This window comes from Sinocyclocheilus grahami, unplaced genomic scaffold (assembly GCF_001515645.1).
Source record: "Sinocyclocheilus grahami isolate Dianchi unplaced genomic scaffold, SAMN03320097.WGS_v1.1 scaffold121.1, whole genome shotgun sequence".
Taxonomy (NCBI): Eukaryota; Metazoa; Chordata; class Actinopteri; order Cypriniformes; family Cyprinidae; genus Sinocyclocheilus; species Sinocyclocheilus grahami.
The window spans coordinates 1,269,311-1,295,942 of NW_015505300.1; the positions used below are offsets into that span (position 1 = coordinate 1,269,311).

The 26,632-nt window shown below is 35.6% G+C and overlaps 2 protein-coding genes across 2 annotated transcripts in view; one reads left to right on the forward strand and one right to left on the reverse strand.

Moving 5' to 3' along the window:
- Positions 1 to 20,739: 20,739 nt before the first annotated feature.
- On the reverse strand, positions 20,740 to 24,488 carry selenof (selenoprotein F). Its single transcript, XM_016278395.1, has 5 exons — positions 24,387 to 24,488; positions 22,786 to 22,953; positions 22,415 to 22,478; positions 22,113 to 22,162; positions 20,740 to 21,470 (listed from the first exon to the last, which is right to left on the reverse strand). Exons 1-5 carry the CDS (start codon positions 24,432 to 24,434, stop codon positions 21,339 to 21,341), a joined length of 462 nt encoding a protein of 153 aa, XP_016133881.1. The 5' UTR covers positions 24,435 to 24,488; the 3' UTR covers positions 20,740 to 21,338.
- An 850-nt stretch (positions 24,489 to 25,338) lies between these two features.
- The window catches only part of LOC107589844 (heparan sulfate 2-O-sulfotransferase 1-like), a 27,236-nt gene continuing 25,942 nt past the window's right edge, over positions 25,339 to 26,632 (forward strand). Inside the window, exon 1 of the mRNA XM_016278396.1 lies at positions 25,339 to 25,722. Within this exon, the coding sequence (XP_016133882.1) occupies positions 25,599 to 25,722 (124 nt within the window). The 5' untranslated portion in view covers positions 25,339 to 25,598. The remainder of the gene's footprint in view (positions 25,723 to 26,632) is intronic.

Consider the following 26,632-nt stretch of genomic DNA (forward strand, 5'->3'; position numbering starts at 1 on the left):
ACTACCTGTCTGAAGGGCTACCAGGAATTTTGAAATTTTGTGAGCCCTGAATTACTTTACTTCAATTTTTACTATAAAGCAGCTCTTCAGTGTGCTCATGTGGGTGACTGACCTCGATGGACTGAACAGAAGAAATGAATCGCAGAAGATCACCACGGACCAATGGTAGTCGAAAGGGTTTAGTGACCAGAGTAAACTTTTGCTTGAATTTCTTATTTTATTTTTGCTGAAATTTTACTCAAAGTATATCGGACCCTTTATAAATAATGTCTTAAAGGGGTCATATGATGTTGCTAAAAAGAACATTATTTTGTGTATTTGGTGTAATGAAATGTGTTTATGCGGTTTAAGGTTAAAAAAAACACATTATTTTCCACATACTGTACATTATTGTTTCTCCTCTATGCCCCGCCTTTCTGAAACGCGTCGATTTTTACAAAGCTCATCGGTCTGATAAGCGAGGTGTGCTGTGATTGGCCAGCTACCCAGTGCGTTGTGATTGGCTGAATACCTCAAGCGTGTGATAGAAATGTTACGCCTCTACCATACTGTGATGATGCCCTGTCAGGCCGGAGCGATGATTCAAAAACATGAAAACCCATTATAAACGAGGCATTCGTTGCATCCAGTGGGGACATAATTATGGATTATAATGACTTATACTGTCTTTTTACGCGTTGCATCGCACTGCGTAAACATAAAACCATGTCTGCATTTGTGATCGGAGAAATGACAAACAACAAGCCCTACTCTACACTGCCCAAAAAACTCGCTTTAAATATAAAAAAATATAAAATATAAAAACTCTTTAAATATAAAAAACATACTTACGGTCTCCGAGTCAGAACAGCCAACATTGTAGTCTACTCTCCCAGGATCAGGATCTTCCATAAAATGTGCTGCACACATCTGAATATTTGAGTTGAAGTGTTCTGGAACAGTGATGTAAATACAACTTAACCACTGATTTCTAGTCGTGTCCATTTTTGGAAGGCCAAACAAAGTAGTTTCGCTTTCACAACGAAACACACAGCGCCTTCACAACATGGCGGCGGCGGAAACAACAATACTACAGCGAGAATAAAAGTTACGCCACCTTTCTTTGCGTGAACATTTGGGCGGCGTTATGCAAATCCTCCCACATCGTGACGTAGACATGTGGGGGCGTGTTAGAACGAGCTGTTTTAGGTAGGCGTGGCTGACTCTTAACTTTTATAAAGAATATCTCTTTGGATTTAAGACTTTAGTCTTTGCAACTTTACAGATCTTCTTTATGCAACAAGAGCTTGTAACACTCCAAAGAGAAAGGAAAATTTTTTAATCGCATCATATGACCCCTTTAATAAAACACAAAAAGCTTTGTTTAAAGGGATAGTTCATGGAAAAATTTAATTTCTAGCATTATTTACTCTCCCCGTTGTTGCAAACCTTCGAACTTTTTATGTGGAACACAAATCATTTAATGAATATCTGATAGGGATCATTAAATACAGCAGCAGTACATTTTCCTACCTACTGGACTGGGGTGTGACGCACGGGATGGTGCACAGGAACGCAATAGCGCCTCTATGATTTTATTATTTATATGATTTATATAATTAACAAAGCTGCTTAAATATTGGGGTTGTTTTTCCTCCAAAACCAATTGGAAAACGATCAGTGAGCAATATGCACTTTTTTGCTCACACTCTGCTTTATTAAGCATTAATCACAATTGAGTCAAAACTGTGCTAAATTAGCCCAACCAAACATTCATTTAATGATCTCCTTTTAAGTTCTTCACAAGACAGAGTCATATGGGTTTAAAACAATATTGGGGGAAAGAATTGATGATCATTTTTATTTGGCAGGAAGTATTCAATATCTTCTTGAAGGGCTGGGGATAGAATATATAATTATCTCAATACAAAAAAATAATACAAGGCAAAGGAAAGTTACCAACAATCCAGAAAAACAAACATTTATGTGTGTGCACAGGCTACATATCTGCATTTCTGCCAATACTGTGCCACCAGAGAGAACTGGATGTGCCACCATAGGAATTGGCATTTGGATCGTGCTAATGCACTGCCACTTGAACCGACCCTGGGGGTTGGGCACAATTTTACTCTGGCCAGGATTGACTGTTTGAGACCGAGTGATTTATTCGTCTGCACAACCTCCAGGGTGCATTAACTGGACACACCATCATGGATTTGTTACTAGATGCCCAGCGAGTGAGCTAGTAATATAACAGTCTAACCCCATCACATAAAAGTCCATAGCATGAGGGTCATCGGAAGGATACTGCACATTTCATATAATGTAAAGCAGCTGTTAGCAGCTAGCTGACGTAACCATTGCAGAAAGAGAAATAATGCCAAAATATAGCACAAACAGTGCCAAGTAAATAAGCACCTGAAATGAGATGACAGCAGAGACAGTAATTCATCTCTTCTCTAGTCTAGCACACTCTGGACGACGTGAAATAGGTCAGTGTTTGAGTGTCGTACTTGGCCCTCCGCCAATGATCCCAACTATTCACCGATCCGCTTTTTTTATTATTTTTTATTATTCCTTTATTGTTGATCTCTGTAAAAGCAGTCATATGAACACAAGCTGGCATATGATGTAAACTGCAGACATTTTATTCATTCTGCTAGACATGCTGCACTAATAAATGAGTGATGGGGAGAATCTTTCATTTTGGGTTGTATTCCTAAAATGGCCGGCGATTGTGCTTCTCTCACACATGTAAGGCTAATCCTATTGTTTGTGTTGAAAATGTTCGAATGATACTGGAGACTGAAACAGGAAAGAGAATGGGAAATAATATGACAAAAATATCCTCACAAGATCAAATGCCTTTTCTTCACATGGAAAGAGTTCAAATAGGTGGATGAATCTCAGGAATTGCTTGGATCTTACCATGAACAGCACCATGGCTTGATTAAGTGTAATTAAGAGCCCATTAAGAGCCCCTTCCCTAAATACGAACACAAATCACTGTCCAGAGGATTTGGGTCACATTTTAATCCTGCAGTAGGTCTGGACAATAATTCAATATCAATATGTATCGCGATATAATTTTTTTTCAATAACGGTGATATGATTTTTAAACACATTTCCGATATACATTACCAGTGTTTCCCATACATTGAATTATTTGTGACGTTTGACTTCGTGAATAAACATGAGCACTGCACGTTTCAAAATCAAAATGCGGCAGTGTTTTATATGAATGTATCTCTGAAGGGATACATTCAAGGGAATTTTATCTGATAAAGTAGCGTTCATGGGCTGAGCTGCTTTGATTACAGCTGTTACCGGGGAAACCGCTAGTTCTACCGCCCTAAAAGCGCCTCCTACTGGCAGACAATCAGTTTGCATTTTCAATAAGCCCGTCTCCAGCGACATGTTTTTATTGTTGCTCAATAATTTTGTTTTCTGCAGCAACTCGGAGCACTTTTCATACACTTTATCCTGGCTGAAGCATATTTTTTTCCATCTATAAGAATAATCAGCCTACACTACCAGTCAAAAGTTTTTGAACAGTAAGATTTTTAATGTTTTTTTAAAGAATTCTCTTCTGCTCACCAAGCCTGCATTTATTTGATCCAAAGTAGAGACCTGCACTCCCGCGGGAGTACGGACGGGAAGACACTTGTGTGTGTGCGGGATGCGCAAGAATAAAATGATTCGCGGGACTCCCGCAAAATACAAATGATCTAAACATAAAATGTCTAAAACATATAAATTGTTATTTATGTGTTGCACAAAAGCAAAAAGAATAACTAATAACACTAAAATGATTAACACGCGCAAGCTGGGCAGAGTTTATATTTATAACACGCATTTAAAGTGTTGCGCAATGTAGCCAATCACAGACTCAGCTGTTGATTTCTGGAACGCAATGGCCAATCAGAGGTTAAGTGAGAATCCATTCACCGCAGTGCTGAAATTGCGTGCTCACGAATCCTCTCATTTTAACACACGAAGTGTAGACATTGTGAAAGATTCATTGTGCATACATTTATTGTGTTATAACTTTATGAGATAGAGATTAACTGAGATGTCAGCTTTTAGTGATAATAAAGGTAGCGCTGCTCGCATTCTGCCATGCCAAACCATGCACGCAGCAGCCCATGCTTGCTTTTCTGTTAAAAATAACAGTGGTTTGTGAATGTTGATGCTTAGCCTAAATAACAAATATTTTATCGGGAGCATTTATGCTGGGATGTTGTGGATCTTAGGAGATGTTACAGAGCCATTTAATGTACATTTCTTTGATGTGCTGAAAAAAATCTATATAGATTACTTTTATGCGGGCTTTTGCGGGCGGGAGCGGGACAAACCATGAATGTCGCGGGCGGGAGCGGGACAGAATCTTGCGGGAGCGAGACTGAAAAATCCGTCCCGCGCAGGTCTCTAATCCAAAGTACAGCAAAAACAGTAAAATTTTGAAATATTTTTACTATTTAAAATAACTGCTTTCTATTCGAATATATTTTAAAATGCTATTTATTCCTGTGATCAAAGCTGAATTTTCAGCATCATTACTCCAGTCTTCAGTGTCACATGATCCTTCAGAAATCATTCTAATATGCTGATTTTCAATATTTAAAACAGTTGAGTACATTTTATTTTCAGGATTCTTTGATGAATAGAAAGATCCAAAGATTAGCATTTATCTTAAATAAAAAGCTTTTGTAACATTATACACTATTCTATTCAAAAGCTTGGAGTCAGTATAATTTTTTTACATTTGTTTTTTTTTGGGGTGGGGGGGGATTATAGAAATTAATACTTTTATTCAGAAAGGATGCTTTAAATTGATCAAAAGTGACGATAAAGATATTTATAATGTTGCAAACAATTTCTATTTCAGATAAATGCTGTTCTTCTGAACTTTCTATTCATCAAAGAAACCTGAAAAAAAATTCTACACTGTTTTCAACATAATAATAAATGATTTTGAGCAACAAATCAGAATATTAGAATGATTTCTAAAGGATCATGTGACAGGAGTAATGATGCTAAAAATTGAGCTTTGAAATCACAGGAATAAATAACATTTTCAAATAGAAAACAGTTATTTTAAATAGTAAGAAATATTTTTTGCTGTATTTTGGGTCAAATAAATGCAGGCTTGGTGAGCAGGAGAGAATTCTTTAAAACATATAAAATCTTACTGTTCAAAAACTATTGACTGGTAGTGTACGCTAGCCTATAGTTTGAAGTTAAAGATATTAATATTAATAAGGTGAGTCTGAGATGTTTATTTGACAATGATTTCACATTTCTTGTTTGTATGAAGGCTAAATAATAAATAATAATTAATTAATTTGTGCATTTTTGTTTCTAAAATATTATATAGATTTATAGGAGGTTTCATAGACTTGGCAAATTCATTTTTCTTAAGTTTGTATGCACAGACATCTGTTGTGGGTGTTCATGGCAGTTTTTATGAAGCTTTTTTAAATAGTGTTCATATCGATATCGGAATTAATATCGTATCGACCAAAATTAAGAAGTATATCGTGATAAACATTTTGGCCATATCGTCCAGCCCTATCCTGCAGTCAGACAAACCTCACAGAGTTCAGCAGATAATTACTTTAAATCGACATTACTTTTATAATACACTGCTTATTTACATAATACACATTTCACTGTACTGTAATGAATTAAACATTCATATTTTACTATTGATTCATTTATGAAACATTTATGAGTGCTTCTCTAACTACAGACATTTAAATGTCCCATGGGGTTGATTTCTATTAAAACTAAGAGATTTCAAAATTTTTCTGTTTGTTATATAAAAGTCAAAATATCTAGGAAACATTTTTTTCAACACTTTATTGATTTCTGCTACATTTCGAATTATTTATTTTTTTTGCACGTGTCATTTTTTGCTTGAGTTATTTCGCCATTTTTGAAGTACAACAACAATTTTTTTTAATTATTATTTTTTTTACCAATGTGACTAGAGTGTAAGCAAATAGCATGCCTAAAATGAAATGTTAGCAAAGAAAACACAGTAGTCAAATCAAGAAAACAATTCAAGCTACATTTCACATGAATATTAATATCACTGAATATTTCTTATTAAATATAATGTCCAATCATGCTACTTTTTTTTAATTTTGCAAAAATTATACAAAAATTGTGGAAATGAATCTGAATCATACAAAAATACATATTCTTCTGACACTGTTGGCTAACTTGGCTGACTATTTACCTTGAGTTTGAAAAGTATGTTTTAAGAGAATTTATGTCCTTTAAGTCCTTAAAGACCAAAAATGCTCATAGCTGAACAAACACCCTTATATGTGATTATCATATATTAGAAAGAATTCCAATATCTAAGCAACTGCTGTGAAATGAGTTATGATGAGGGAAGCTTTTACAGGCAAAATATTTAAAGGTGTGAATGGCAATATAAACATTCATAATACTGATTATTGAGAACATAACAGTGACAGCTATTCCCTGCTCTGCGTCCATATCCATCACCTCTTAGCCGGTAAAAGCAGGATATTATAATTCTGCCTCAAATAAAGATCATCACCCATGGAGAAACCGATTGAACGATTTCAAATAATCCTCCGGAAGTGGGAGAAAGAATGTGACCTGGCACCCAACATCAGTTCCCAGTGTGTGTGCCATCTGCTGTGGAGCACCTCCCTAGGGCTGCTTTCATCAACACCTTCTGTTGAGCTGTTCACACTCACAGCAGTGTGGCCTTAATCCTTCATCAGCTGACCCAACGTTGGGCCACTTTAATTGCAAAAATATTTCTCAGGAGCCTGCAAACAAGATGCAATTGCATTTCCCTATGATATGAGTCCACAAGGCCTGAGCTGGAATAAGTGCTGAGAGATTCAATAAAGGCCTGATCTGCTGTGCTTACGCAAGGATTTTATTTGTCGATGCTTTCTGTAAAATCAGAGCAATATTTAGTAACAGGCCCTGTAAAATGCCTGCAGCAGTTATGTAAGAATAGGGCCTCTAAATCTATGAGCCCAAAACAGGACATTAAAAAAAGCAATAAAACCATAATGGTTTGAGGTTGTAGCCACATAATTGGGTTACATGACGAGCACAATAAGAGTGGACCAATAGCCAGATGGCCCAAGATCAGGGACTGGGATCATGTTATGTTCGTTGATCATATATTCATGTTTTTATGCCTTTCAAATGTAAACAAATATTTATAGAACTACCGATGAGTCACATTGGCTAACTGGTTGAATCTTTCACCTAAATTTGATATTTTCAACATTGCTACTTTAATTAGCATGCTAGCAGTTTGTTGTGATTTTACTGTTAGACAGTAAAACCCAGTGTCCCTGTAGTTCAACCACTGGGAGCGCTGGGATAGCAACACCAAGGACATGTGGTTCAATTTTCAGGGAATGCCTGAACTGATAAGCTGATAGCCTAATTATTTTTGCTATTAACTAATAATTGCTGTTAAGATTCTACAATACTTTGTCTAAATAATCAAAATAGAAAAATTACCTATATTTATATTTAAATCAATGTAAAAAAAAAAAATCAATCATTTGAACTACTCATTTAGACAATTTTATAAAAGTCAAAAAATGAATATTGGCTTTTAGGCAAAATATTATAATGCACATTATGAAAAATTGATGTTCGTTCTGAGATTTACTAAATATCACATTTAACAGTGTTATTAAATTTTTGTGTTTTTGGAGATTAAGTTTAAGTGAGCATTAGATGATGGCAAAGATATTTTCAACATTGCTACTTTAATTAGCATGCTAGCAGTTTTTTGTGATTTTACTGTTACAGTAAAACCCAGTGTCCCTGTAGTTCAACCACTGGGAGCGCTGGGATAGCAACACCAAGGACATGTGGTTCAATTTTCAGGGAATGCCTGAACTGATAAGCTGATAGACTAATTATTTTTGCTATTAACTAATAATTGCTGTTAAGATTCTACAATACTTTGTCTAAATAATCAAAATAGAAAAATTACCTATATTTATATTTAAATCAATGTAAAAAAAAAAAATCAATCATTTGAACTACTCATTTAGACAATTTTATAAAAGTCAAAAAATGAATATTGGCTTTTAGGCAAAATATTATAATGCACATTATGAAAAATTGATGTTCGTTCTGAGATTTACTAAATATCACATTTAACAGTGTTATTAAATTTTTGTGTTTTTGGAGATTAAGTTTAAGTGAGCATTAGATGATGGCAAAGGTAATCTAAATATAAAATATGGGAAATTAGCATTTATTTAACATTTAATTCAAATTAGCAAAACAGCCAGTAATCAATATAAGACAAATATATTATGTATACCTATTTGATATGAAGAAAACTTTAATGAAAAACAAAATGTATTTATGTCTAACATCATATATGTTACTTAAAATAAAATTTAAAATTTATGGCAGTGAGGCTGATAATATTATTAAGGCAAATACAAATCTGACCTGACTGGATCAGCAGAAGAAAAAAAATCATTATAATTGAGTCCTGTAGACTTCAGAATGAAGCTCGCGATTATGGTAAGGGGCGTTACATTTCCGACGAGTGCTTGTGGTGTTCGGCCAATCACAATGCACTGCGTCAGCTGGCCAATCAGAGCAGACTGTGCTTGTCGGAAGGAGGGGCTTTGTAGAAAACGAAGCGTTTGAGAGAGGCGGGGCATAGAGGACCTACAATAATGTACAGTATTTGAAAAATAATGTGTTTTTTGAACATTAAAGCATGTCAACATATTCTGTTACACCAAACACACAAAATAATGATCTTTAAAATAGCATCATATGACCCCTTTAAAACAGACCAGTGGCTCGTCGCCTCGTCCTGAACAGAAAAGGGAGTATGGCACCTATGTATATACCCACGTGCACGTACCCAGACACAAACACACGCCACATTACAAAAGCCTGCTGTGGGTCAGGCTATGCAGCTGCGGCTCCTATTGATGTGAAGAATCAGACAGATGGGACTAAACCGCCCCAGGAGAATAAACAATATAAAGGCAACATGAAACCACAATAACGCAACCTGGGCACAAAAGTGTTTCATCATCACCAATAATAACTGCTTGGTCAGAGGGCATCCAAACTAGTCAATGTTGTTTAAATGGATATTCATTGATCATTATTATTAAATCTCACAGAACAATGGCTTTTACACCAAAACTCTGAATCAGGGTCACATTTATGTTAGTGCGATTAACTGTAATAAATACAATAAATAAATGCAAGTTTTACGCTTAGGGCCGAATACAGCAAAAAGCACAATCACCTCCATTTCAAACTAGATCTGGGAACCATCAACAGCGCTTGGTTGTTCAATATTATACTTTTTAGTGAAGTTAAAGCTTCTCAAAATAAAAACACTCATGCATTAAGTACAGCAACAAAGTAAAAATACTTTGTTACTGTCCACTACTGCATATAAGAACAAATTAGTTGTACACAAACTTGCTTGAAATTACTAAAAATTCACACACAAAAAACAACAACTTTGTTCTACCTCTGATAGACTGACAACTCGCTTGCAAAATAGATCAGTGTTGCATGCAGACCAATGACGTCTTATTTTTAATGATATGGAAATAAAACAAGCAATATATTGACTCTTTGCCATGTCTATTTAGTATCGTTGAATTCTCTTCATTTTTGGGACTTTTCCTAAAGCAAATTATAATACAGGTATACAATCAACTGATTTATTGTAATTAATCAATTGGTATATCATGCAACTTCAAAACACTACTGACAGCCCTAATCATTATATATTTCTAAAACCAAATGTAATGTACAGTGGGGAAAAAAAGTATTTAGTCAGCCACCAATTGTGCAAGTTCTCCCACTTAAAAAGATGAGAGAGGGCTGTAATTTTCATCATAGGTATACCTCAACTATGAGAGACAAAATGAGAAAAAAAAAAATCCAGAAAATCACATTGTAGGATTTTTAAAGAATTTATTTGCAAATTATGGTGGAAAATAAGTATTTGGTCAATAACAAAATTTCATCTCAATACTTTGTTATATACCCTTTGTTGGCAATGACAGAGGTCAAACATTTTCTGTAAGTCTTCACAAGGTTTTCACACACTGTTGCTGGTAATTTGGACCATTCCTCCATGCAGGGTACCTAGCTGAGAGTTTGAATGTTTTTACCATGTCCATAACTCAGTCACCTTCTTTTCTAGTTATTACGTTCTTCCATGATATGAAATGTATAAAGTCCAATCTGAGACACTCATTATTATGTTTTGAGACATGACCACATGGGTATGTCCTGTCCGCTTCCCTCCCATGTTCTGCTCTTTAGATTAACATCAGGGGTCTTCTTCATGGATGCGGCTCAGAGTATTCAAAATTTTACTCTTTACAGGTGTTTCAGCAGATTTGACATAAGGCTGATTTGACATACTTTTTCTGTAAAAGTGATCAAATTGTTATAGTTGTCTCTGCATATTAATCTAAGGCATGATCAATTTGAAAACATAATACATATATAAGGCATGTAAGGAAACGCATGATAGACACAAATGAACTAGGCTGCATGAAGGGAGCAAAGTCACCGTCTAAAAGAAAACACAGTTGAATTCAGCCTCAGATTTTGCAAGGGTTTGAAAGGCTGATATACCTACTGGATTTAATTACTCTCATGATTTATCCTGTGACTCACTGCTCGTACCGTGAGACGATGGAAAATGCTCAAGACTTTCCACATGTCAACAACAAAACTCACCCTGAATGACCCACTGGATCATCCGCTTAAATTATGATCCAATGATGCCAATATGATGTAAAAATATGTCAGCTATTCATAGACCACTCCGCTGATGCTTTTTAAGACAAAGTGGACTAAAGTCCTTTATTTCCTCAAACCCTGAGAGCAGTGGTAACTGCATTTTCATCTGTTACCTCTAAACGCAGTTCATTTCCGCACCTCTGCTGAAGTCATCATGACATTCCTCATTTAATCATGGCTTTGCAATCCCAAGACACTGTTCCAGCTCTGCTCTTTTCATTCCACATACCTTCTTACACCACCGAAGAAGACATTCCTGTTGTGTTATTATCGACTTCTGTAAGTTTGATGCAATGTTGCTTGTAACCAAAATGCAAAATGGGCAAACAGCCTAATTAAATGCATAAAGTTAATCAAAAATTTATCTTACACTACCTAAACCAGCTGTTTTGATTCAAAACCTAGCTTTTGGCAACCCAACTCACTCATCTAAATTGTTTAGCGTATATAGCCTAAAAGTAACAAAAATGTCCTTAAACCAAACATGACATGTATTAATATTATCATGAAACTTGATAGGTCCATATTAATGACATACATTTGTGCCAAAATACCTCAAAGTTTACCTGGACATACATTATTTAAGAAAGGACACATTCAAAAATGCTTTAAAGTTGCGATGTAATGATCTCTCAATTTGTATGGAGCTGAAAACCTTGCGTTGGGCAGAACCTACCAGCTTATTGAATCCCACTGCATCATGAGCTTTAGATCCAGAATAGACCGTTGTGCGAAAGAGAGGGGGGGGGGTCGGTCAAACAGACTGTATCATTTCCTCTTAATAGTATTAGTTGATGTTTCAGTTTCTTCTGTGAAACTTCAGTTTCATAGTATAGAAAGGAATATAACAGATATATTATAAACAAATCAAATATTCAATATGTGCACTCTTTGTACAATGCCTTTTCGGTTCTAAATTAACAGTTCACCCCCGTTTTCAATATACCTCGGTCCAATTTTCTTAAAGGGGCCGCTACGTTTACCACGCACAGCGATGAGCGCAGTTTGAGGTCCAATCTTTACTTTATTTGTTCCTATTTATTTTGTCTATTTGTCCGTTACATGAAATGTCAAATATAAAATAATGAAATTGACCTCTGGGTAAAATTATTTGTGTTAAACATCCTAATGTTTTAGACAGGTGTTTCCGTTGTTTGTCTACTGTATTTTAATATTTTAAGAAAATTTAAAAAACCTGTATGAGACTGATCTTTTCAGTCGATACTTGCTTGCACCTTAATGCTTATACATTAATTTAATTGCCATATTATTATTATTATTTGGAAAAGGACCATGTACAATATTAAACATAAATGTTCCATTTAATACGTTGTGATTTAGCCAATGGCTAATTTTCATCTGCAGTCCCTTGGCTTGGCTTGACTTGTTGTGTTGTGTTGTGTTTCATTTGATTGTGTCTCTGTGTCTGACAAAAACTTTATAAGACACATTGTAAGATAAATCAATTCCACGAGTCATGCCGCCTATAAAGTACTAAAATATTTGTTCAATGGTCTGAATAATTCAGCTTGTTTAAAGAACTGAGCATCTTTTTTCATGTACTCATATCTCATCATACTTCTAAACAAAAAATAAATAACTAAGAATAAAAAGGGGGATGGGATCTGTAAAAATGTAGCAGAATCCATAATGTTGTAATATAACATTTGCTGCTATTGTTCCTGACACATGCTTTTACTGGCTAATTTGAAGAACTGCTCAATAAAGTCTTTGAAACTGTGGTTATATGAAAAAATACTATAGTAATTTATAGTAAATACTATAATGTTTTTGAACCATACTATAGTAAAGCACTTGAATTTATATGTTGTGTTCATTTAGTTCCTGTGGTAATATAACAACTAGTAAGTAGCAATATAAAAAAAATTACTTTACCCAATACTGTACTAAGTTTTCTACAACTATAGGGTATATTATAATACAATACACTACAGTTTACTGTAGTAAAAACTAAAGTATACTATCATATTTATTACAGTTTATCAGTTCACTATACAGTATGATGTAGCATTCATTAACAAAGTGTTGTAAATACTATATAATATATACAGTATAATACACTTTACCATAGAATGGTTCAAAAACACTATAGTATTTTTTCATGTGGGTATTCATCATTTATTCATCAATGCATGTAACATAGGGCTGTCATTAAACAATTCTCTTTAGCTAATTAATTGTTTACAGACCTGCCAACAATTGGAACAATTTGTTTGAGTACCATCACTGTGACGGGATGGGACACAGGGTTTGGGGGGGTCATATTCCTAGATACTACATTATTACCTGATGCTCCTTGATGGCTAATGTCAAAATCATAATTGCAAAATAAAAGATTTAATGTTAAATATTTTCCAAATGGTTAGCAGGTCTGCCTATATGCAACAATACAGTTAGCCCACGAATCAATTTATACTTCGGTTTTTAACCACAGTTTTCAGCTCGGTTCAGTTCTGATGGCTTGGCCTTTTTTTGTGTGTGTGTGTGTGATTTGCAATTTAAAATGTTATTTAGAGAAAAAAACTCCACTACACTTTCATTAAAATTCCAGTACACTTATGTACACTGTAGAAAAACATGGGTTATCATATGTCTACAAATTTCTTTTGAGAGAAGTATTATTTTTATGGATTGACCGTTATTGGGCGCTATAAACACTAGTAATGTCTGTTTTATTCATACTGGTACCCGGAGGGCCAGACACTCCACATAAGCATCACAGAAGTAATATAGCTCCTTATGTTCCAGGAAATCCCTAATATGGGTAACTGAATAAGAAAAAGGTAGAAACGTTTTGAATGATAAAACATAAAGACTATAAACACTTGACTACGACAATATATTGTTTATCTGTGCTCTTCAAGCCATCTCGGGTATGTTCATAATAATTATGTACATTTATAATCAGTTGCTAATCAACATAGCCTTTTTTTACAGTATAAATATATTTTCAGCCTCATTCTGTGATACGAAGCCACATCAGCTGACAAAATGAAACACTCGACTAATGTTGTGCAGTAGGTTATAATGTTTTCTTTTGTTGGACAGCAGGTTTAGAAACGCTTCTCATTACAAGTCATTACATCAAACATTATTGATGTTTGGCGTGTGTTGCTTTTTCAAATGCACGTTTTCCCATAGGGAGGCGTTTCCTCATCTCATCTCATGCTGAAACTATTTAAATGCAAAACCAAAAAAAAAAAAAATGAAGTAATGGCTACTATAGGCCTCGCTTAAGAAATCAGTCAGACGGTGGGAGTGGAAGGGGAATCGAATGGGATTTTGTGGTGCTGTCGATTTGCTGTCTCTTTTTGGTGATAGGCCTTTCGCATTTGTCAATCCTCCCCACTTGCTATTTGGGGAATGAACCGCGGGCTCTGCCTGGTCGAACTCTTCTACTTTTGCTGTTGCTTGATTTGAGTACTGCGCGTGGACAAAGCCATCACCAGGTTTTTGGGTATGACAAATCGTACCAGCGTACTTTGAGGTCAAAATGAGAACAGGATGGCAGGCCTGCGTTTATCTTTTCCTTATCAAGTTTAAATAGGAAAAAAATTCGGCATTAAGAGATATTAGTGATATTTTACTCTCAAAGGGGGACTGTTAGCGGCACAGGCTTCTGAGGGGTTTCACTTCACAGACCTTCCTGTTACCAAGCAACAGCTAAACTGAAATGCAAAACCAAAAAAAATAAAAAATGAAGTAATGGCTACTATAGGCCTCGCTTAAGAAATCAGTCAGACGGTGGGAGTGGAAGGGGAATCGGATGGGATTTTGTGGTGCTGTCGATTTGCTGTCTCTTTTTGGTGATAGGCCTTTCGCATTTGTCAATCCTCCCCACTTGCTATTTGGGGAATGAACCCAGTGCTCTGACTGGTCAAACTTTTCTTCTTTTGCTGTTGCTTGATTTGAGTACTGCGCGTGGACAAAGCCATCACCAGGTTTTTGGGTATGACAAATCGTACCAGCGTACTTTGAGGTCAAAATGAGAACAGGATGGCAGGCCTGCGTTTATCTTTTCCTTATCAAGTTTAAATAGGAAAAAAATTCGGCATTAAGAGATATTAGTGATATTTTACTCTCAAAGGGGGACTGTTAGCGGCACAGGCTTCTGAGGGGTTTCACTTCACAGACCTTCCTGTTACCAAGCAACAGCTAAACTGAGCTGAAAACAGGAATTCTTGTTGGCAGGCAGAGGCAGACTCAACATCATTTTACATCACTAAACTCAAGACATATCAACAATTGTTGCACATTTAAGAAATCTGAGTTCAACACATAAAGAGTGAAATCCTTTTGCTGTATTTACGTCCTAATTTTTATATATAAGAAATAATGTTTTAATTAAACCAAGAAATATTCACCTCATCTCAAATGTGCCATTGAATGGCTTGCCATACATTTTTGTCATTCAAATAAATCTACCTGATACTGCGTGTTACAAAAGAAATTGTATGTGCTCCTAAAATTTACACCACAGCTGATATGGAATGATGATGCAAAATGTATTATATCACCTTTATTTTACTCACTTACTGTTTTTTTTCTTTATCAGGCTTTGAGTCATACATAGACTCATTGTAAAAGCTGAGTGAGGCATTAGCATATGCTCTTTGTATGTGGGTTTGTTGTTCCAAGAGAACTACATGCTGCGCTGAAGGAGCCGCCAGACATTGTGTTGACACTGAGAGAGATTACGAGTGACATTCAGCCTCTAGTCCCATGAGGCAAAGCCCTAGCTGACCCACCCTTGAACCAGCCGCCAGTACCATTACACATGCTTGATTCCAAGCTCCTGAAATGCAATGTGATTTTTTTAATTAAGCTTATTTAGTCCAACACATTATCAGTTTATTGCCGTCTTTTCACTGTAAAGGCACAGAAACTCCATCTGAAGTGGCATATATATACCAGGAAAAGGCGCATTTACAATGTATAGATAGATAGATAGATAGATAGATAGATAGATAGATAGATAGATAGATCGATAGATAGAAATGAACCATATTATATATATATATATATATATGAATGATCCAAATATAAGCCTTACATACAGGGCAATGTATATGATTATTAAGATAAACTACAAATTAGTTTGAAGTGCATGCCACAACTACAGTCATGCTCATGTGATTTAAATCAATGGAAAATGTATTCATGCAAGAAGGTCTGAGTGGCAAATCCGCTGGAAAACCGCAAAAGTGGAAAAGTGTAGTTTCTCACTGAGTCATGCACTTGGAGAAAAGAACAATATTTTCATCCATAAAGAGCAGTGTTCTCCTTTGCTAAATTTTTATTCCACCTTCTGGGCCACAAGTTGTGGTGAAGCTGTAGTGAAGCTCAGAATATATCAGTGATCTCAGAACACTGTTCAAAACAGAATGACCCAGAGCTACGCCAACTGACTGCTTTGATTCTTCACACCAATCTGCTTCTGTGTATCCCTAGAGTACTTTGAATAAAGTCGGTAAAATGTGCCATTTTAGTCAAAGAAAAACCTCATAATATGATACAGCTTAACTGTGTACATATATGCTGTGCTATATGAAATGCTTCAGGACACATTTGCTTCCTCAATATTGAACAATCAATATCAATAATGAGTTTGGGATTCATTTAAATGTCTGATGGATAAAGCTTGGTGGATCTTCAGCGTTTGCTGAATCAACTGCAGGTTCCCTTTTCAACAGGCAGCATCTGCAACCAATCCAAAACACTATGTAGGTCAAGTTCCCACCACCCTTCATAAAAACTAGTTGAGCACTGGCACATCCACAAAATCTCTTGCTCTCATTATACAAAGGGATTTCAGTTAGATCTCAGTGTCGAACCGTTCCCACAACTGGAACGAAACAAATAGGACCTCAAATCTGAGGACATAAATGTGACATAACAAGAAATAAATGTGCATGAGGTCACGATCGGGATAGAAAGGAAAGCAAGACCTAAATTGAACTATAAGAGTGGATTGGGATAAATGAGAACGTTCAAGAAACAGAAAGCCTCATTTGCTTTGTTTCATTCCACATTCCTCATAAAAGCAGCCTCGCTGATCATATGACACCGACGAGCCCTCATGCAGGAAAGAAGTGTCTACTGAAACAGCAGCCCAGCGAGGAGGCTGAAACGCTCCAATGAAATACAGAGATGGACGGAGAAACAGGAATAGTGAGGGATGAGAGAGTCAGAATTTCTTATTCAGCAATACTGAGTACAAAAAAGCTTTTATCCCGTGCATCTGCATCACTTAGACGGACACTGGCAGACACAAGCAAGGCTTTGTCAGGAAAAACTTTTGGCAAAAATGAGAATCAGTGCATATAGTCAGCCCCACTTGATGTTTTGAACAAAGGTCGTCTTCGGGTTATGCTCACAGCACATTGTAGAGAGGTCAAAGGGGTGTTGATATTTTGCCAAAATCAGTTGGAGTGACTTGTTGCTCTTGTGTAGCTTTATCCTAATATGTCCCGCTGAGAGAAACCCCCTCCGAGTGTTGGCTGTGTTGTGCATTTTCCACGTTTAGGACAAAAGTGCAATGAGCAGTTGGGGTGGAAAGAGCTCTGTTTATATGAAACTTCCATTCAGTGTGTATAAGCACAAACATTTTCCAGGTATGATAATAAACTGAGTTATTTATGTACAATGTTTTTGAAATAAGTCTCTTATGCTCACCAAGGCTGCATTTATTTGATCAAAATAAAATGACATTTATTCCTGTGATGGCAAAGCTGAATTTTTAGCAGTCACAGTCTACTTCGGTGTCACATGACCCTTTAGAAATCAATCTAATATGCTTCTTATTGGTATCAGTGTTGAACAGTTGTGCTACTTAATATTCAAAACTTATGAAGGTTGCAGTATCCACCTTTTTTAACGTAAGAGCAAGCATTTGTAACTTAATGTGCGAGACTTCCGGTGTCTTTCGCTTCCAGGTATTGTACAAAAAAACAGTCCGTTATGCTGCTTGAGATTGCAAAGTTGTATTTCTTATCATATTATTTAAATTAATTATCATAATCATAAACACACTGGTTTGTAGTGCGCTTACTGCACGTTGTTATTCTTAGTTAAGTTACCTTGGTCTAATGAATCAGAAGTCTGCCACATTCAAAGGAAACTGCAACATTAATAATAACCGACTGACTGCATATTATTTCGACTAAACATAGTGGACAAGAAATAATTATTTGAGTTGAAATGATCTTACCTGTATTTTATTTAAAAATTTCTGCTAAGAAAAAAGTAATCCAACTTTAACAAGACAAGCAATGAAACTACAGTAATATTAATACTGAAGTGCATTTTCAGTACAATGGATAATGGAGATGGAGCCAGTTGTGTTTGCATATTAAAATGTATCAGCGCAAATGCCGCGATTGACCAATCAGAATCGAGTATTCCAAAGTAGGCGTAATAAATTATTGCTCGCAACATAAACGATTATAGATCGATTATGATGATTGAAATATTTCCAGGAATACCCCACAGAATGTTCTCTGAATGTTTACAGAAAGATCGTCATCCACGAGTGTGTGTGCTTGTATATGTTATTGTTTTGGATGAAAGGGGGATAGATAATAATGGAATGGAAGAAATAATGTGCTGTGATTGTTTCAAGAGCGCATATGGAATTCATCAGGAGTGTCTGCAGTTCTGTGCTTGGCAAGGGATCTGCCACAACGACTGCCCCTGGACCCCGGGAGGGCTTGTATGGTTTTACTCAACCTGAGAGAAAGAAAGAAAGAAAAAACTTGAAAATAAGTCGTTTTCCCATGCACAATAATAATTCGTCACAGATAGCATTGTTTTTGTGTATGCTTTTGGGGCAACTTTTATAACATAATTTACCTACCATCGATGACTTTCAGTGTTTGGAAGGACTTGATAACGTTAAAGTTTCTCAAATGTTTTTAAATTAGGATGTCTAATGCTTACAGGTGAAGCTATTCTTCATTTCATTGATTTAGTCGTTTTTAGATATTCTAGATATTTTAACACCGTGTGCTTACCTCAACCAACCTTCAGAATAATTTTTCATATACCAGTCATTCTTGAGAAGTGGGACAAAACAGGGTGCAAAATTGAAAAAATAAAACCTTGTACTCAGACAAATGAAACTACATTTATGTATCTTATATGTACTAAGCTACTGAGCTATGCTTTGATCCAATCTCCCAACTTTTCTCTTTTTTTAACAAAATGTGCTTCTTTTTTTTTTTCATGATTGAACCCTTCTCTGTGGACACACAGTTTTAGATGTGGTGAGAGGACATTAAGAAACATAGATTTGGTATAATAATGAGAACATTAAATTGAAGGTGATAATTGTGTTAAATATATTCTATTATTAATCCCTCATGACATTTCAAATTGAAAATATTTTTTCTTTTTAAACCTAATAGCAATTACCCTTGCTGGACCTGTTTTGTCCCATGTCTCAACGCAGGTGGGAAACAGGAAGAAGTCGATCAGCAAGCTCTCGCTGTCAGTTACATTCCACAAGGGTGTGCTGTGAACTGTTATGGTGAATCCTTTTTGAATGTCAGATTTAGGACTTTGATTTAGACAGCAAAGAAGTTACGGGACATTCTGGAAATGGATGAATGACACAGCAATTTGCCCAAGACCAGACTATCAAAATGTGCTCGTCTTTTCAATGCTAACTGATGAGTAACGATGTTAGAGCTAATTAAAAAAAGAACGACTGTAAACACGTGTGAATCTGAGAAGAAGAGCATCACGTGCCAGACATGCGGCATTAATCAGTGATTCAGAGCTATCCGCGCGCCAGCAGACATCTGCAGACTATACACATTTACTTTAAATATTTATAAGAAATTTACACTACTGTTCAAAAGTTTGGGGCTAGTATTTTTTTTTTTTAAAGAAATTCAATCTTTTTATTCAGCAAGGATGCATTAAATTGATCAAAATATCAAAAGTAACAGTGAATACATTTATGATGTTACAAAATATTTCGATTTCAAATAAATGCTCTTCTTTGAGCCTAAAAAATGTATCACAGTTTAAACTACGGTATTAAGCAGCAGTTGTTTTCAACATCGACGATAATAAATGTTTATTGAGCAGCAAATCAGCATATATACCGCTAGAATGATTTCTGAAGGATCATGTGACACTGAAGACTGGAGTAATGATGCTGAAAATTCAGCTTTGCCATCACAGAAATAAATTACATTTTAAAATGTATTAAAATTGAAATCAGTTGCTTTGAATTGTAACAGTAACTCACACAATTGCTTTTACTTTTTAAATAAAATAATTTTTAACCAAAGCCTCTGTGCAAGAGAATGCTTTCAAGAACATTCAAAAAAAAAAACTACAGTATGTAACTTACTGTATATTGAATTTGGATTATTTAATAGATTTTTGTGATAAAACAAAATAAAAAAAATACCCTGACATTAAAACAAAGCAAATGTATTCACTGTAAAAAAAAATAAAAAAACTACTTTCTATTGTAATGACCTTACATTTTTGTTCACATTTGTGAAAATGAAATTACTATTAAAATTACGATTCATTTATCCTTAGATTATACTGTTTTCTTGTTTAGACACTATCTTTGAAACTCATCCAACAATTTGTCCAGACAGTGAGTACAACCAAAATGTCTGCTGACATCTAGTGGTGAAAATATACATATCACAGATTATATGAGCTGCTCAAAATGCTTGTAAATTCGAAGCTGGAACAATGCGTTGTAGGTTTGCCATAAATAATTATGCCAATGAACTCTTAAACTGTAATAAAATTTAGTCAACTAACAGTTTGGTATTTATTAGTGTAGATTATAAATGAAATACATGCCAAAACACCTCCCAAAATGCCCTGAAATTGAAGAAAACAAACGGATGAAATTTAAGTATTAAATCTAGTTTTCTCTCTTTTTTTGTCATTAACAGTCATATCGCTTAAACCATTTACACATTTAACTATGAAATGCTATGGGGAAAAAGTCAAAAACATTCATATGAAAAACAGGTTTATTTGTCTGTGCACTAATGAAATTGAGTTTCAATTCATTTTTTTAAACATTTAAATGAAGAGATTGCACCTTCTCATACTGGAGTAGAGCTCGAAGGTTCCCGCCATAACAACATGCTCAGAGACTTACACAGGGTCTTCAGGCCTCACATTCCAGGGACTGGTTTACTGTCAAGCCTTCACTAATGTGCAAATCCACATAAACACGTGCTTCTGAGGAGTCGCCACAAGCTTTACCAAACCAGCACATTCAACAGGCTTCACTCAGACACAAGACGTATAAAAGGCCACAGCATATCAACGATTCAACAATATGCAGCGGAAAAATCATAAAAATAAGTACAGTATGTCCTGATCACTTAAACTCAAACCACAAACTGATGTTTACTTTCAGAGACCAAAAAAAAAAAAAGTATGTTTTTAATGTCCATTATTAAGCACAAAAATTTATTGTCCTTTGATTCAGTTGAAAATCTGACTTTAAATATGAAACTGTGAGTCTAAATTCGTTCTAACTTCTCACTAAGAAATTCTTCCACACTGTCTGTATTCCACTTGAGGATGCTGAGCTCGTCCGCAATGTTCCCGTAATCGTCCAGCAGCTTTAGTACAGGGTCTGAGCCTCTGACATACTGGAATGAATGCAAAAAGAACATCTAGAATTAACCAAGTATACAAGCAATACAATCTTTCTAGACAAATGTTAATATTTTGTACTAAGTAATAGCATTTTATATATACACATACACTACCGCTCAAATGTTTGTGGTCGGTGAGATTTCTTTTTTTTTTTGAAAGACAAAACACATAAAAAAATTGTAATATTGTGAAATATTATAACAATTTACAATTATTACAAATCAAATGTATTTGATTTTAATATATTTTAAAATGTAATTTCTGTGATGGCAAAGCTGAATTTTCAGCATCATTACTCCAGTCTTCAGTGTCACATGATTCTTCAGAAATCATTCTAATATGCTGATTTGCTGCTCAAGAAACATTTATTTGATTAATCTAAATTCAAAACAACAGCATATTTGAAACAGAATTTGTTCATCTTTACTGTGACTTTTAATTGATTTAATGTATCCTTGCTGAATGACAGTATTAATTTCTTAATAACAAGTGATAATTTCTTTTTTCTTTTTAACTACAGACTTTTGAACAGTAGTGTATGTCCATGCCCATGTTTATTGCCTTTATGATTTACTAATTGTTTTTAACTACTAATAACTATTACCAAAAATATTTTAGGGGAAAAAAATCTTTACCTTGATCTGAAGACCCCTGAACATCTTTGGCTTGTCACTCCTGACAAAAGCTGAAGGGAAATACAGTCACAAAAATTACTGTTTTGCAACAGGAGTGCAAAAGTAAACACTCTAGTAGTCTGTTCCACACAACAACAGCTGAACTGCTGTAACAGCTGCTACAAGAAAAACACCCTTTAAAGCATTTCATATTACCTTGGTTTATTTTGCAAAATTTCTATGCCATTTTTGTATAATCATCAAGCAGCACAAGAATAATAAAGTATAAATTAGTCATATCTGAGGCCAAATCCTCAACCTACCTTGGACTTGAGGGAACCTCCCCAATTTTCATCCACAGACCTCAAGGATGGCTCCTGGATAGAGCTGCCAAAAAAAAAAGACAAATACACATTAATATGGGTACAAACAGATTTTCACATTGACAAAGCTAATAAATAAATATACTGGTCTTTGTAATAATGATGACTTAATTAAAGTCAAGTGACATGACACCAAATAATCAAGACTGTGGCCTATGGATTGTATCTAAATATTTGTGCTTTGACAAAAAGCTGTGCACATTTTTTATTGTTTGGTGGGTAAAACTGCAGGAAAGCTTCATTAAAGCTCCAGCGCTCCATGTTCACTGTAAGAAAATGACTTTGTGATTTGGCACAGAAGCTGAACTCACCATTCTTGACTCCAGCTGAGCCTCCTCTTGGCAGCACTGCCTGCAGGGCAGGTCTAACTGGCCTAGGCTGAACTGACCCAGGAGATCACAGGAGCTGCACAGGAGATTGCTGGAGAAGCCCATCTCCCTGCAGGCCTCAGAGGAGAGCTCCGCTCCATAAGACGCCAGCTAAGTCAGGAAGATTTTATCCACATTAATATTACACATGAAACAAGCAGTAGCTGCAATTCTCTAAGCCCTTACACCAGTTGACCTTTAAGTCAACATCTCAAACCTATTGGAAATTCTCAGCTGTTTTCTGAGAGCATCTTTGTTTCTAACTACCCTCAAAGGCAACGTCAAAGAACAAGGCAAATTGAGGGTAAAGCACAGGTGCAGGAATTTGCAAGCATTGGCTACACAGCAATGATAACAAGACTATTCTGTTTATAGCTGGTGGTTGACATCTCGCCTCCTAGTTACAAACAATATAACTGAATAAATCAATAAACAGTATAGCTTATACGTTTCCCTTTAAGAATAAGCACAATCATTTAAAATGTGTTGAATTCTTTTGGAATGAAGGGAGATTTTAACTTTTGAGACCAGTGTTATTATAGTTAACGGAAACTGAAGTAAAGTGAAAACCATAAAAAAATTGTTGAAATAAAATAAACCTTAGCTGAAATAAAAATAAAATATAGAAATGCGATTTTTTTATTATTTCAGCTAGTTGCCAAGGCAACATTAGTTTAACTTTGATGTAAAAAAATTAATAAAAATTATATATATATATATATATATATACACACAGTATATAAAATAAAATAAAAAAAAATTGAACTTAAGTTACAATTCAAATGGAAACTATAAAAACAAAAACTTTTCAAAACATCTAAAAAAAAACTATAATAACAAATATCTCTATGATACTAAAATAACACTGTTTGAGAATTTATAATTGAATTGCAATGACTTAAGAATTGTTTGGACCTGAAATCTGATTGAATTGGATTTTTTATACCCCATAACATTGTCCTTTCTAGGTTTAATCAAGCCCTTATAGTACGGCATTGATGTATGTAATCGTATTCCCTCTCCACACAAGATAATGGAACAGCACTTCGTGAATTTGCTTCCTTGTTGCGAGCACTATCAGCTACTCTCGGAAAATCCACAAAACAGCAAATAAATCACACCTCCACTTGCGTAAACATAAAGGGGAAACATATTTTACATAACTGTAATGTTTATTTTACGTTTTAAGTTACGTATATCTACAAGTTCATTTTTTTTGCAGGTAAACTAAGTTAGCTAACAGTTTTAGAACTTAATCATTACGGATCATATGAAAATCATTGCCTCAAACTTTTTGCAGTAGGTGCAAAGTTAGTTAATGTCACGGTTAGAAATGAAATCTGCGATATTATATAACGTAGATTTGCAAACCATTATTTACACTATCAGCCGGATGAGCCACGTCAGTAGCTAACATTAGCGAGCGGCTAACCAGCGCCTTGAACGTAAATAGTCCATATTTTCCATAATCACGTGGATTACTGGTCATTGTTGAGTGTCTTCTTTCAAAGAAGAAAATGTACAGATATGGTTTATTCACCTACCGTTTGTAATAACGGCAATAACCAAAGCAAGTACACCTCCACCGCCATGAGTGTTTCTCTTCCACTGAGTGAGTTCAGCAGGAAGTGCGTCACAACACACACAACACACACACACACACACACACACACACACACCCGTACAGACCGTATTTTCTATTGCCCTACACCAACAGTACCCCTAAACCTACCCCTCACAGGAAACTTTCTGCATTTTCAGATTTTCAAAAAAACTCATTCTGAATTATTTATAAGCCTTTTGAATTACGGGGACACTGAAAAGGTCCTCATAAATCACCTTCTCGTTGTAATACCTATGTCATACCCATGTTATTATACAAATTTGTGTCCTCATAAACCACATAAACATGCACACACACACACACACACACACACATTGAGCTTATTAATAAAAGTCTTACCATAACCAAAAAGCTATTTGAGAAAAATATCACCTTCACCCTTGATTTAAAGAAAGATCACACTGTTTTAACAATTGGCAACAAAGAGATTTAACAATAATAGGCAGTCTTTTTAACTAAGCTCAAAAAGTGTCTAGACTTGTCATGCATTCATCATCATCACTTCAAAAGTACATTGGCTTAGGAATTGTTTGGACAAATCTAATTGAATACATTTTTTTACCCCATAGTATTGTTCTTTCTAAATATTATCAACAAGCTTTCATGGCATGGAAATTCTGTTATGTGCCATTGCAGAACTGGAAACAAGGTGATTTTATGTGATCTTTTGCTTAATTGGATGCTATAAATATTTTTGAAAATGATAGAAAATATTTGTACATGGTCACTGACGGTAAATATTATGTGGTGTTGTCAGAAGAGTGAATGTAGAGGAGTCGTATTTGAGTGAAGTGAGATTCTCCAGTCATAGAGCGACAGCTGAGCCACAAACGCGCATGCGCACTGACACAACGTGCCTAGTACACTTCCTAGGATTGAACAACAACTGAACGTCCACTCCAGCTGCTACTCAAGTGAAGGATAGTCTGAGCTGTTCGGATTCAATACGCATACATTTTATGCGGAACTGTTTTTGTGGCGGTTATAAGTGCCCGTTGTAGTGTAGTTTGCTGTGTGTGTGTTTATATTCGACTCTGGGAATCATGAAATAGCAGCACTGCTCGCTGCATCCATGAACTGAGTGTCATAAAGTTCTCGGTCACGGCATGTCCTCTCTGTGCTGGATTTTTTGATGGGGTTTTTAAGGTTAAAGATGCCGCCGAAGTTTCAGCTCGTGGCTCTGTTGGCCTTCGCCATTGTGATGATCTTTTTGGAAAACCAAATTCAGAACCTCGAGGAGTCGCGGGGGAAGCTGGGTAAGAATTTCTCCTTTCCAATAAAGTATCTTCAAATCATTTGCAGACTAGAAATCAGCGCAGTCTGATTTGCTCCAATTTTTCAACATTTTTATAGTTTGTTTCCTCAGGACTATTTTAAGGGAGGTAATGAGCGTTGGTGTGTATGTTTGGACTACATCAGGGGTGCCCAAACTCGGTCCTGGAGGGCTGGTGTCCTGCAGAGTTTAGCTCCAAACCCAATTAAACACACCTGAACCAGCTAATCAAGCTCTTATAGGCATATTAGAAACTTGAAGGCAGGTGTGTTGAGGCAAGTTGGAGCTAAACTCTGCAGGACACCGGCCCTCCAGGACCGAGTTTGGGCACCCCTGGACTACATGGTCCATCATGTCTCAGGCAGCAGCTGCATTTTCATTCAAGCAAGATCCAGTATCAGTTTTGACTCAACTAGTTGTGCAATGGATATTTTCCTTCATCAGTATTCAAGCATGTATCTGTTGCACTATGAAGCCACTGCATCAGACATGCCGCTCACTTATGCTTGAGTCTTCAGGGACAAAACAGGCTGAAGAACTGAGGGACAACTGAAGAAATAAAAGCTTGTTTACCAAGCATTATTTTGGATTAATCTATTCAACATGTCCGGTAATATTCGCCAGCTTATTGTGTGTTTATTTTGTTGCCCATTAATATTGCTCAATACTGTTAGATATAAAAACATGTCATTATTTAGTAATAATAACATCACAAAAAAATCACTTCAATGAACGAATGAATTGAAATTACAGGGTGCTTTCAAACTGATTTTCACCTCCATCAACTGAATTGTTACCACAGTCAGAAAATCTTACATTATTGACAAAATCGCCATCAACATATATTAAATCCATTTAGCCATAAAGCCATTTAGTCCCCCCCCCCCCCCCCC